The sequence below is a fragment of the Thermobia domestica genome, chromosome 16 (genome assembly GCF_964235325.1).
Source record: "Thermobia domestica chromosome 16, izTheDome1.hap1.1, whole genome shotgun sequence".
Taxonomy (NCBI): Eukaryota; Metazoa; Arthropoda; class Insecta; order Zygentoma; family Lepismatidae; genus Thermobia; species Thermobia domestica.
Window position 1 is genome coordinate 90627449 of NC_137469.1, and position 13194 is coordinate 90640642.

A 13194-nucleotide genomic window follows, 5' to 3' on the forward strand; every position below is an offset into this window, starting at 1 on the left:
CAAAGTTTTCGGACCCTTCTATTCGACTATTAAACATGGAGCTGTAGTGGCGTTGGAAAGGTCCGGGTCTCCTGAGCACAGCGGAGATGTCAGAAATCGGGCTCTGGCCCGGAGGCCCCACGAAGGGAGTCCTGAAGTTTTGGGCTTGAATTCCTTCTATTCGACTATTAAACATGAAGTTCTTGGACTTGTATGGTAGCGTTGGAAATGTCCGGGTCCCCATTACACATCGGTGAAGTCAGAAATGGGACTTGGGACTCGAAGCTTCAGAAATGGGTTCCTGAAGTTTTAAGCTCGGGTCCCTTCTATTTCCCTTTTAAACATGGAGTTGTTGGATGCGGGTAGTTGTGTTAAAAAGGTCCGGTCCCCTGAGCAGAAAGGTGATATCAGTAACTGCCTAAGTTTCTCTGACACTTCTAGGTATAATTACAAATTTGCATTACTTATAATTTTTCAGTAAAATAGTTTACGAAATATCATAGTTGAACAAATTACGAAAAACAATTTAACAAAAAAAAAAAAAAAAAAAAAACTACTAAACCATCTAACCTTGGACATTAATTCGTTCTGTAATACTGAAATATGTGATTTATCTAATGTGTTGTTTGTAAAAATGGAAAAGCGGAGATTCTCTTATATATATCTTTTCTGTTCTGTTGTATCTCTTTATTTGTTTTAGAATATGAAACTTTTTTCACAAAGCTGGCAACCTTGATTCGTAGCACATACGAGAAAGAAGGTGTAGGGTGCCGCCACACTGTGTTAACATATCAAAGTTGGAGAATCGCAAATTTGGCAAAAGGAAGATGTGTGCGAAATGCGTTGGTTAAGTTGTCACTTACGCCCACGTTTGTCTACGTTTTTTTAAGTTAAACTTTCTTGTAAGCGTTTGCAATGTAAAGTTTCCCTTTTTTAAAAAAAATATTGGTGTGGAAATTAGATTTCTATATCTTCATTGAAGGTCAGGTGAAGGCGTTATAACCGATATTGCACCAGAGGTAAATTCGTTGCTTCATCCAAAAAGTAAGATTCTTAATATTACCTGATTGTTTGGAAGCACTTAAAGGAACAAATTGGTATAGACACAGTAACAAAAAATTGGCTACTTACCAATGACTCCAATGACGTTTCGGAACTCTCAGCTGGTTCCTTCCTCAGTGGTAAGGTAAAAAGGATTAAAACGGAAAGGAGATAAAAGGAGTAAAAACAGGAATACATACCACTATATAAAAGTAACGTGCAAAAAAGATCCTGAGATGAACAGAGCAGAGTGAAAAAGAGAATGAACTGAATAAAAAGAACGCGGTGTCCATGTTAGGCCACTATTGCCAGATCCAAAGTATGCATCAAAGGTAGGTACCCAAGTTCGATCAATGTTGCCAGTATCAAGGTTCAATGCAGGTTTGTATTTATGAATAAAGAATGATTCTTTAATTTCCCGTTGTTTTTTTGATTTTGCTGAACCTATTACCTTAACCTGCTTTCTGGCAATAGTGGCCTAACATAGACACCGCGTTCTTTTTATTCAATTCATTCTCTTTTTCACTCTCCTCTGTTCATCTCAGGATCTTTTTTGTACGTTACTTTTATATAGTGGTATGTATTCCTGTTTTTACTCCATTTATCTCCTTTCCGTTTTAATCCTTTTTACCTTACCACTGAGGAAGGAACCAGCTGAGAGTTCCGAAACGTCAAAATCTTAAAATTTTTCAAGGGAGGAGTCATTGGTAAGTAGCCAATTTTTTGTTAATTTTGAATATCCCCCCATACGCCCATGTAATTATAATGGTATAGATACAGTTGATTCAGTCTTTTGTATTATTTGAAATCGTTATTTGAAATAACATCTCTACGAATGTATTAACCATCGTGGATCGAGTACCTCGTGGAACATACTTTAAAATATGCGTAAAGGATCTTCTTTATTGTCCAAGTTAAAAATCGGCAAAACTTGTGTGTTGTTATTGCCATTAGTGTTGGTAATATTTGTAGTTTTACCTTAAAGGTAGCTACTATTATTGATATCAGAGCAAATATCATCTTCATGTGCAATCTGATGTTTCTTACCAATATATGTAGCCAAGCCTCAGGCATTTATATAGTACTTTCCGCAATGGGACAAGGTAATGTATTAATATTAGATTTAGAAGCACCCGGAACACAACCACTATTAGTAGTACTTGACACTGGATCATTATTTGTAAAATCCGGAATCTTTCTAGATCACGAAGTACATCCGTTACTTGAAGATTTCATTAGTTACTTAATTACGTAAATTTGTTTTTAATCATATATTAGAATACATTTAATTAAGTGAGCCATATTTTCTATTGTTTTTCATTTTATTTATTTATTTATTTATTTGAGAAAATTTGACGTTAAGTCCAAACTCCAACTTTCAAGAGGAAACCTAAGGTCTTCATAGAAAACTATTTCACATGCGTACAAAGCAGGTCAAGGTACATTACTATGCGGCTAGCGAAACAAATAACAAATAAATAAGTTGCTAGTATAGTATACTACAATTTATACTATATTTCTATCTCTGTGTAGTTTTACTTAGAGGAAACTGATGTCCCTGCGTAACAACATAAACACTCATTGAAATACTCACCGGGGAAGGACACGGTGACGTACTAGCAGAACTTAACGATTTCTCGTTGTCATCTGGTAACTCAACGGAACTCATCCGCATGTTTCGTGCACTAAGTAGGCGGCGATTGTGAACAGGACTGGAGGGCGCTAATACAAGGGAAAATACAATATTACAAAATGAAACATTACCTTAATTATTGAAATGTCTAATTTGTTTATTTAAAGTTCGGAATTATTTATAAAATTCTGTGATTTATTGAAATACTGACTTATGAAGGTATCTATTTAACTGTTTACTCTAAATTGAAATAACTCATTCGACATGCTTCATTTTCTCAAAGTCTACAGGTGTTAACAGTTATAGAATAGAGATTTAAATTACATTTAAATAATACGCATGTATATTATTTAATATAATTTCATAATGACTGATAAATTTAAGACTACTATTTATTTTAAGGTATATACTCTATCCAAGAAAGCAAAATACACTGCAAGGACAAGCATATATAACAAAGCCAGAAATATACATTCTAAAGCACAAAGAAAAGAAGCTACCACATAAGAAAGCAGCCGAAACAACTAGCAGCTAACATTCTCATAATTTATTCTGTACAATACATACAGGCAGTTGTTTTATCCGACATCTAAAATAATTAAATAATTTTAACTCTTCATAGGATCTGTGATCACATACTGTTATCCTCGTCTACTGAAAATCACAACAGCAGATAAAAAGTACGGATGGACTGGACTTCACGCTTAAATATTCATGTCTGCGAAATAAATAACGTTTTACTCAGAATAATGTTGCCCCCTAATGTAACACTTTAATATACATTGCATATATCTTCACTTACCAGCGTATAATTAATAGCCCATCAGATGAAGAATGAGGTATGATCTTAAAATAACCTTGTTCTTTCATTTCATTTCCGAGAAAGACAGTGCTTCTAGAGATTCGATGAATTAATACGAGTAGATTTGTAGAACAATTATTGTTTTAAAGCTCTATGATGCGTAAACTGACAAGATGTACCCGCGACATGCTAATTATTTCTGGGAACACTAACGCTTGTTAACAGTTTACCAACTGTGTAATATGAAAGATCCTGAATCGGTAATATATAATTTAAAAAATCACTCATTTAAGAAAAAAATCCAGGCTTATTTTGTTACTTATTTATTTTTGACACGTTCCTGCCGCTAGCACATGTTTCTTCTTAATCTAATTAAATCAATGGATAGCAAAATTTACGAATTTTATTTGTGGCAGTGTACTCAGAGATAGTTCAGTTGATAGAACTCATAAATCAATCTTAAGATTACTGTTAACATTAAACAGTTTCTCAAAATATCCCACTTCAGGTTAAAGATATAACTTCGTATTTACTCCTACAGAAAAGGTACCTAACTGTAAGTTTTCGCCTTTCCAACACCAACTAACTCAACTGGATGTAGTTAAATTGTACGGAGTGTATAAAGTGTTACATGTTGGCCATCAAAAAATTAAATTTATTGATTCATTTGTTGAAATAAGTTAGTAAAGAGATAATTTTATTATTTAGTGTACAAATAGGTTTAAAACATTTAAATAATAATAATAATAAAAGTATTTATGTCCATCAGAGTACTGAAGTAATGTACTAATAGAACTATTAATGGAATGTATGTATTATAGGTAGTAACCATGTAAACGTATTGTTTGTAGTTATTTGAAATGAATATCAGTATATTGTAAAGTTAATATTAACATATCATACAAATTATGTACTAGCTGAAGGAGAAATTTTATATCTTTAAGTGTTTCTTCAAGTAACAAAATTATCAATGCTTTCCTTACTTTGTAATGAGTGTATAATGAGACTACTTTCGTTACTTTGAAGCGCGTGGTGTATTTCTGAATGTTTATTTCAACTTGCACAATTTAGAAGATTATATTCCATCATTGAGACGGGGAAAGGGTAATATTTCCATCATGTTCAATAATCATGTTCGACAAAACTGATCACCCATTATTTTAGGGTTTTTAATTCTCACTTTTGCGTATATATTTTGCTAAACAGACTTCAAAGGGATAAGAAATGTATGCTTTTCTTTGCTACAATCCTATCTAAGGATATAAAGATGAAATTAGGGGTGTTCAATTTTCTCTTGAGGATAAATATTGAATACGAATTTAGTTACTTCTGAAAAACAAATCTGCAATTTTTATATTTGCCTTATTTTTACTGTAAAAGTTTAATATTTTATGTGGTGTTTATATAAAATTATTCGTATTTGTAGTATTTAAGAGAGAGTTTTTAACATACTCAGAAGTCTTTTTACTATATTGTATCATTTCGAAAGGATCGCCTGAGAAATAATAGGGAAAAGTGTACGTTGCAACTTTCTATGGATTTTATATTATGGAGTTTCAACAGCAATAGTTTTCTGTTAGATGCATGCATAAAAGCTGTTTCGATAATCGAAACGAGGGAAAAAATCTTCGAGATGCAAGACGAGACGTGACCTACAAAATTTACGAGGTGAGACAAGGAAATCTTATTTCTTGTCTCGTCTCGAAGACAGTACTGTATTAGACGCATTTATTGTTCTATTGGCAATAGTATTCAATCTGTGTTACGCAATTTATTCCAGCATTTATCAAAATTTGAGACGATGTCTGTTACAGTACATTTCTCTGGCTTTGCTGCAGTCAATAGTCACTATTTATACAGCATTTATTATGCTATTGCTATAATATTTAATTAGTGTTCAGGGAAGACGTTTATACTTGTTGTGTTACATTGCTTTGGGTTTCGCAGCAAATACATTTACTATATCTGATTTACGAGAAAGTAAAATATATACTTTAATAGGGGGAAAAATAATTATAGACAATCGGATTTCTTTTTATGTAATATAAAAATTGCAATTCTTTCTGCTTGGCAATTTGGAAAAATATAAGGTAGCGTCGTAGAATGCATAGACGGATGGGTTTGCCAGCGCAAGGGTTGTCTGTTGGCATTATTTGAGTGCTGTTTTGTGGTTCCGGGGTAAAGAAACTGAGCCTTTGAGATTCTGAAACTATACATAAAGAAAATGAACGAAGTATACTTGAGAGGATTGTTTTAGAAAATTCTACAAGGTTAAAGCATATTTAAAGATTTTTTTTAAAAATATTAACGATCATTAATGAAACAGACGACCGTTGCAAGATGCAAAACTTTTGTTCAATGCTGAACATTGTGTGAGTTTATCAGAAGAAAGTATAACATGTTTCATATCCTGGAACATAGTGAGGTATAGTCTTGCAGCGCCGAGAGGCAATTACTTAGATATTAGTCCCTCTGCAACGAGATTTTAAGCTGTGTGCATCGAAATTATTTATCACATGTTACTGTTAAAATGTGTTCATGGCATTTTGTTATTTCACTTCAACTCTAAATAAAAAAAATAAAATAAATAAAAATGAAATTTTGTGACATGTGAAATTGTCTTAAGATCCTCGAAATGAATGGTGAGAAACATGAGGATGGAGACTATCAAAATTTACAAAGTTATACGGTGACAAACCAAGTCATGAATGTGGGACTGAGCATGTTACTTCGGTTTTGCACCGAGAATTTGTAATATTTGATAATTACAAAGTTTTACTTTTTCTACGGTACGTTGGTTGAGAAAGGATATTCAGCGCAAAAGACTGAAGGTGTTACGAGACCACAACAGATTTTCTAAACAAGGCAATGCTTTCCCCTTCTTCTGTGTGTAGAATCAGGCGTTCTATAACACGACAGTTATTCCATCTTCATTTCACTTGCTAAATTTATTCCCTCCCAATAGTAATCTACGCAAAAGGGGGTTCAGTGTTTACCCCCTCTTGTGCAAGATATTATGGAAAAATAAATATGTACTGGATTAAGATATGTTTACAAAAATCAGGCTGGTTCTGTAAGGATATGAGATTGAATATTTGAATCCACCTTGTTGAAATTCTGCGTACACCTATCTTCTTTTCATTTCCGGATTTCAAAATCAGGTGGTACTTCCATAAGATTAATAAAAAGCTTCCAGAAGGCGTGTACAAAATGATGAATTGCCGCATCAATGCATAAGGAAAGTGATTTAAAATGAATATTTACCTACTGATGCTGTAGGATGCATATTTAATACGAGTATAACTATAGAAGAAAACATATTCTTACCTTGGATTCTGGGACTAAATGTTAAAACACACGGTTTCAGGGTTTCCCTTATCTCTTTGTGAATATATCTTCTTCTGCTAAGCTACTAACTAAAACATGGTGATAGAATAAGTTCTGTTCATCTGTAAAAATCCATGCTTAAATAGAAAATCTTTGCAAATAAGTAAGTTCAGTGCACACTTTCTAAATATGATGACCGAAGACGGAGAAACTGTCTCACGTGCAAAGTTGTCGCAACGTGAAAAGTGTTTCACATCCTGATATTGGGGAAGTATTTCTTCCGAAATATCATTAATTGACAGAAAAGTAGAACTTGTAGTTAGTAACAATAAAGTGAATTGTATAAATCTGTAATATCCAAGAAAAACTATACATTGACACTCATTTTCTACCTCTAAATAGCAGAAAATAATACATTAGCAAAGGGACCGGAGAAGCTCTGAAACTATGTTTTGATATTTAGTCTCAAGATGCAAGGTAAATTTGTTTTTCTACTCTAGTGACCTTGAAACGGGATTGAGTCAAAACTTAAAATTCCTTTAGTTGTATAGAGTCTATTAGTTTAGTATAGTTTCTTTGGTACATATATACACTACAGTCTGTAATTTCTATGAAAGTTCTTTTATAAATTATATATATAACACTGACATTCTAAAGACACTGAAATATTTTAGTGTTTCTATCACTATAAAGTTACAAAGACTATGAGCCTTCTGTAAAATAACAATAATAAAAAATACAGCTGTTGTTTATGAACAACAAGAACTGATAAAAACATGACACGAGCTCATGCACAGTACCTATAATACATGCGAAAAGTTGAGATATAAGTGTTTGTTCTATGCAGATCCTATCTTTTTGTTTTCACTCGATGCATCATATATATATATTTAAGCTAAAAGAAAGAACGATGAACGAAAAACTTCGTGCTACGTGATTTTTTTTAAAATATAATAAAACAGCAGAATGAAAATATGATGTAAGTTACAATGATCACATTACATGAAAAAAATCCACAAAATACTACGTACATTTAATAATGTAATTCTGTAATCCGAAAATTTTAAAAGAATTTGACAATGAAACAAGAAATATACGTATATGTATCTTGTGCTACGGAAATTCAGCTCGTATCATCATTACTCATTTCTTTAATATATAGTTTTTGTATTAACCTTCCACCTTTTGTCTTTGCTAACTAAAACTCTCAAGCGCCGATCATATTTCAAATGCGAGGCACATTTTCAATGTCTTGATCTTACTATTCGTTTAATAAATCGGTGAGCTGCAGCTATTGTGTAACTTTTCTTCCGTTTAGATGATCGTGAACCTATTTTTACCCCAAATATTTCCATCAATAATTTAACACTTTCGACCCTAATCCCAAGCAGGATTCCGAGCAACTTACTAATTCAAACGGATGATGCCCGAGTTTAACTCGACAGTATTGTATCAATTCCACTCAATAGTACTAATAAGGGTTGTATTCATGTTAGAATAGAATATTTAAGAATTTATTTCTCATATAAGCGTATTTCGTATGGCTGTCCTTTTTCTACTATCAGATACATATTTTTAAAAAATGCACAAACTGAAAGGAATCTGGAATTCCATTCAGGCCTAGGCACGAAAGTGTTAATCTTGAGTGGCTAATTAAGCGTAGAGTTACAAAACTTTTTTGCAAATCATTGTAACTTATAAAGAGTGGCTAATTAAGCGTAGAGTTACAAAACTTTTTTGCAAATCATTGTAACTTACAACTTTGTTTGTGTAAATTTTAAAAGCAGCTGGCAAAAGATAAGACAAAGAAGACTTACACTGGATACATACGAAGAAAAAAAGGAAATGAATTGCTGTGTATAACATATATATATATGTAAATAACAGCGATATAAAGAGAACATATATATTGTAAGCATTTACATTGGATATGTGAGGAAGAGGACTGGCTACTTTGGGCATCTGCCGCATGGCGCCGCCGTTGAACATGCTCGGTTGATTCTGGTGAGTCCAAGGATAAACTTTTCATTCGAAGGTTCAGTTTCTGGCGACGTGGACTGTGAGGGGCTAAGAAAAACCACAATAGTCAGTTAAATACATTCATATATAGTAGCTATTATTAAAAATTTACATTAACAATGTGTTTCATTTTTCTAAATACTACGTACAACCAGACTAGAATTAGGAGAAACTGTGTCCTCTCGCTTTACCTGAAATACAAACTTGTTAAAAGAGAGTGTGTGAGAGAGAGAAAGATAAAATTAAGCAAATAAACCATTGCACGAAAAGCTTAGTAAAAAAAATCTGGCAAAGCCACTTAATTTGTACATTACATTATGTTAGAAAAAAGGAAAATATAAACATTAAAAGTAAAAAGTTAACATTTTTCTCGATGTCAAAAAATATAAAAATATATATATCAAATAGTAATTAAAAATTGAGAGAGAAAGAATAAAAAAATATATCTTAAATATTTTTACTTACTGGGAAGTTTTCATTATATAAAGTACTTTTTTTTTAATCAAGAATGTAATAATCTGTTTAGAATGAAAGAATAATAATATAAACAAATAGTAGAAAAGTTTTATGGAAGAATTTAAAAAAACTCGTTTTCAATAACTATCTCTGTAATACAATAAACAGGAACATATTATGCACATTTCATAGATGCAGTTGATATTTATTTATTTGTATGCATAGTATTGAAATAGATATGTGCTGTGAAGCACAACATGCGAGGTACAGGGTGTGCAAATTCACATCCAAACTATCTACTGAACTTCTTAATGGATTCTTTCTGTCACAAAGTTGCCAACTATTTGAAGAACAAGATAACAGAGGAAAACAAATTTAATTTAAATGTTGGTATAGTTATAGTTTTTTTTTTTCATTTCCTACAAATACTAGTAAATTGAATGTGTACACTTTTTACTCTAAAAATCAATTGCAGCTTGTGAAACGAACTGTGAATTACAACACAAGGAAACTCTTGACATGACAGAAAACAAGGGATAGAAAATTCTTTGGTATCAACTCATATACACCAACATATATGCCCTAGTAAGCTGCTTTTGTTTCTAAATTATTTATTACATTCAATTTTTGCAATAAGAACGCTATTGCAACAAATCTTCTTAAAAGTGTAGTTACCTCTATTTCTACACGTTCGTTCAAAAACAATTCAGTTGAGAAAAATTACCATATTTTCTAACAAATTTTGCATTAATGAACCGACTTTAATATTGTTTTACAGTACTTCAAGAAAATGTGATTTTGAAACAGAAACTACTAAGCTTCAATTAGTCAATTCTATCGTAAGTGATTTTTTAAAGAAATGTCAACTGCATATGACACTAAACATGACATATGCATTTTCTCTTTTCATTTAAATTCTATTCTACAATAAACAGAAAGTCCAAATGAGATTCCACTTTATTTAACAGGAAAATTCAGAAGACCTTTAGTATATAAGCTTGTAGTTAGTCATTAACCTTAACTTAGGTATTCGTTCATAAAGTATGTCTCTTAAGGCTTTATTATTATTATTATTATTATTATTATTATTATTATTATTATTATTATTATTATTATTATTATTATTATTATTATTATTATTATTATTATTATTAAAGTTCATGTATAACATATAATTTTGTATCTGATTGAAATATTTTGATGTACCATTTCTTTTTAATTTGTCTATTTTGTTTTATTTTGTATTTACTTTGATGTAATTCTCCATTGTATTACTTTGATGTAATCCTCCATTGTAAAGAACTTTTTGTGGCATTAAAATTTTTTGCCTTTTTAGAAGTTGTTTTTACTAAGATAATATGTTAACTTTCCTAAAACATAGCTGTATCCAAATTTAACTGATTAATGTTTTAAAAATTTATACAAACTAATACCAAGTATCAAAATGAAGATATTATATTATTCTTCTTTAGACATTTTTGACAAAACTAAATATTTAACAAAATTAAAGAAAACAAGCAAATAACAAATCTTTGGTAATGATTTATGATTTTACCTCAAAATTATCTTTCGTAATTCTTTTTTATGTTTCTAAAAATATTTCGATCGCTTGTGTGGCGATCTACCTCAAAATTTGCATCCCATATTTTCATCTTAACTTCCGATTATTCATGAAAGAAATATTTTGAGGCAAGATTTCTCCACAGTGTTGTTTCCTAGATGTGATTCGAAGTTATCAAATTTGTTATGTACACTTCAATTTTTGAATTTTGATAAGCCCAAGTTGGCAATTTTGTGAATACTCACAATATAATATGATATGATTATTGAGTGCTAAAAACAACTTATCTATATAGTGTTAAAATTTCCAAAAAAGGTTTAAAAAAAGTACAAGAGATATCTTCCTTTTCTAATTTAAAAAAAATCCAAAATTGGAAGATTAAAGAAAAAAGAAATAAAAAAAATACCTGGAAAAGTGCAGTCTATTAAAGTACAAGTGCACGAAAGCATAATTTGCAGGTATATTATTTGTAAAGAAAATAATGTTGACAGATCCATGAAGAATGATATTTTAAAGTATACATGAAACCACAGTGCTCTATCAAAATACCAGTTTTTGTTTTTTCTCTAAATTTCTATTTCAGTATTTTTGAACGCTAGAAATTAAAGCAGATTTTGATGAAGTATATATGATAATAAAGATCAATACAAATATAGTTCAAAATGTAACAACAATTGATTCACAGTTTTCAAGAAATATTCTACAAAAGCTTTCATCATATATCTAAAGGCTTAGATTTTTGCCAACCTTTATTAGATAAGGAATCTTGTCTTTCAGGCCTAATAAGAACATATGAGAAAAGCAAAAAAATGTCAACTTTAATAGTAATTCGAATTTTGTACTCCGAAATTTATTACCTTATGATTTGAGACGGTATTACAAGGAAACTTTGTCTTGAAAAGAAGTGAATTCTGATTTATTTTCTACGAAATTTCAATCCGGTAGCGAAGAATAATCGCACAAACAAATTAAGCTAAAAATGTTATTATTTATGTTTTGTGACAAAGATTTATGTACATCATATATATATATAAAAGGGCGGAACCATTAATATGAATTTGTATCGAACCTTTAGGTTAGCTCATATTGCATACAGTCTTTAAAAGTAAAATTTAAAAAATAATAAAAAAATAAAAACAATAAAATAAAAAGACGTCAAGAGACAAGCTTGAACTCCGAAAATCGACCGGAATACTTTATCTAAACCAAAAGTCGTTTTTTAATAGAAAATGACAGCTTTCAATCCAGTTTCAGAATGTATGAAAATAAATAAATAAATAAATAAATAAATAAATAAACTTATGTTCAAACTCCGTTCCCTTTACCCCATAAAATGATTCTTGTCCTAAAAATTACATTAAAAATCTAATTGGGAAATAAACTTATACACAGAATATCAATTCGTTTTCTTCTTCTAAAGTTAAGGAACGTAAATTATGTTGAATTTCATTTAACGTCTTCTTTAAAACAATCACCCAACCAGATATTTCGAAGCTCATAACAAAAACTGTATGAGAAAATCCGTGCTTTTCAATAACATGAAATACATTATTAACATGTCAGTTACAGATAGGCGCCACTTCTAGTTGTCTAAAGAAGAAGAAGAAAAGAAGGAAGAAAAAAAGCAAAGTTGATTATTTTAGAAAACACATATGAATACTAACTAGTATATACCTGGCAATTCTGAAGTTCAACTGTATTATGAATGTCAAATTTTACGAAATTCTTAATATGTATCTTAATATCTCTGCAGAGAGTTTCTAAGTGCTTGATAAGAGATGACAATTTATGAATTTATCGATTTTATTATTTTGAGACTAGTAGGATATATAAATTCTATCACCCCCCCTGAAATAATCAATTTTGTTCTAACCGTGGCTAGTTAAATAGCCAGACATTATAAAGCATCTGTTTGATACCTAAAAGTAACAATATTACTAATGTGCTTTGTATTATTCAAAAACGTAGACTTTCATAATATACCATTTATACCCATGTGTAATTTTTTATAAATCTTAACCTGGATACTTTCTTTTCTCTTATTGTATGGGTAGCGACATATGCTGTTCAGAAGTTATTGAGAAATGTGATAAGTTACATAAACATATTTTGAATTAAAATACAAACACTTTGATTTCTTTTTCTAACTTGGTTAATATTTTTACCAGTTATCACTATACGATGAATCAGGTTGTTGATTCTTAACGCTGCAAACTTTTCCCCATATACAATACTTAATAGCCTCTCAAAGAATTTTTTTCTCATCCCATACAGCTTCAAAAATATCTAGTTGCATGAGTTAATAGACAACTATACATTACTTCCGATCACTTAGGATAAACAAAAGAAACTGCAAAAGGTTGTTCGGTTTATACA

At 30.7% G+C, this 13194-nt stretch overlaps 1 protein-coding gene across 1 annotated transcript in view; it reads right to left on the bottom strand.

Annotated features, from left to right (window-relative positions):
• Positions 1 to 13194, bottom strand: part of Stacl (SH3 and cysteine-rich domain-containing protein) — a 426872-nt gene that overhangs the window by 30828 nt on the left and 382850 nt on the right. Inside the window, exons 14-15 of the mRNA XM_081741694.1 lie at positions 8706 to 8849; positions 2615 to 2742 (exon numbers count right to left, since the gene is read on the bottom strand). Of these exons, the coding sequence (XP_081597820.1) occupies positions 2615 to 2742; positions 8706 to 8849 (272 nt within the window). The remainder of the gene's footprint in view (positions 1 to 2614; positions 2743 to 8705; positions 8850 to 13194) is intronic.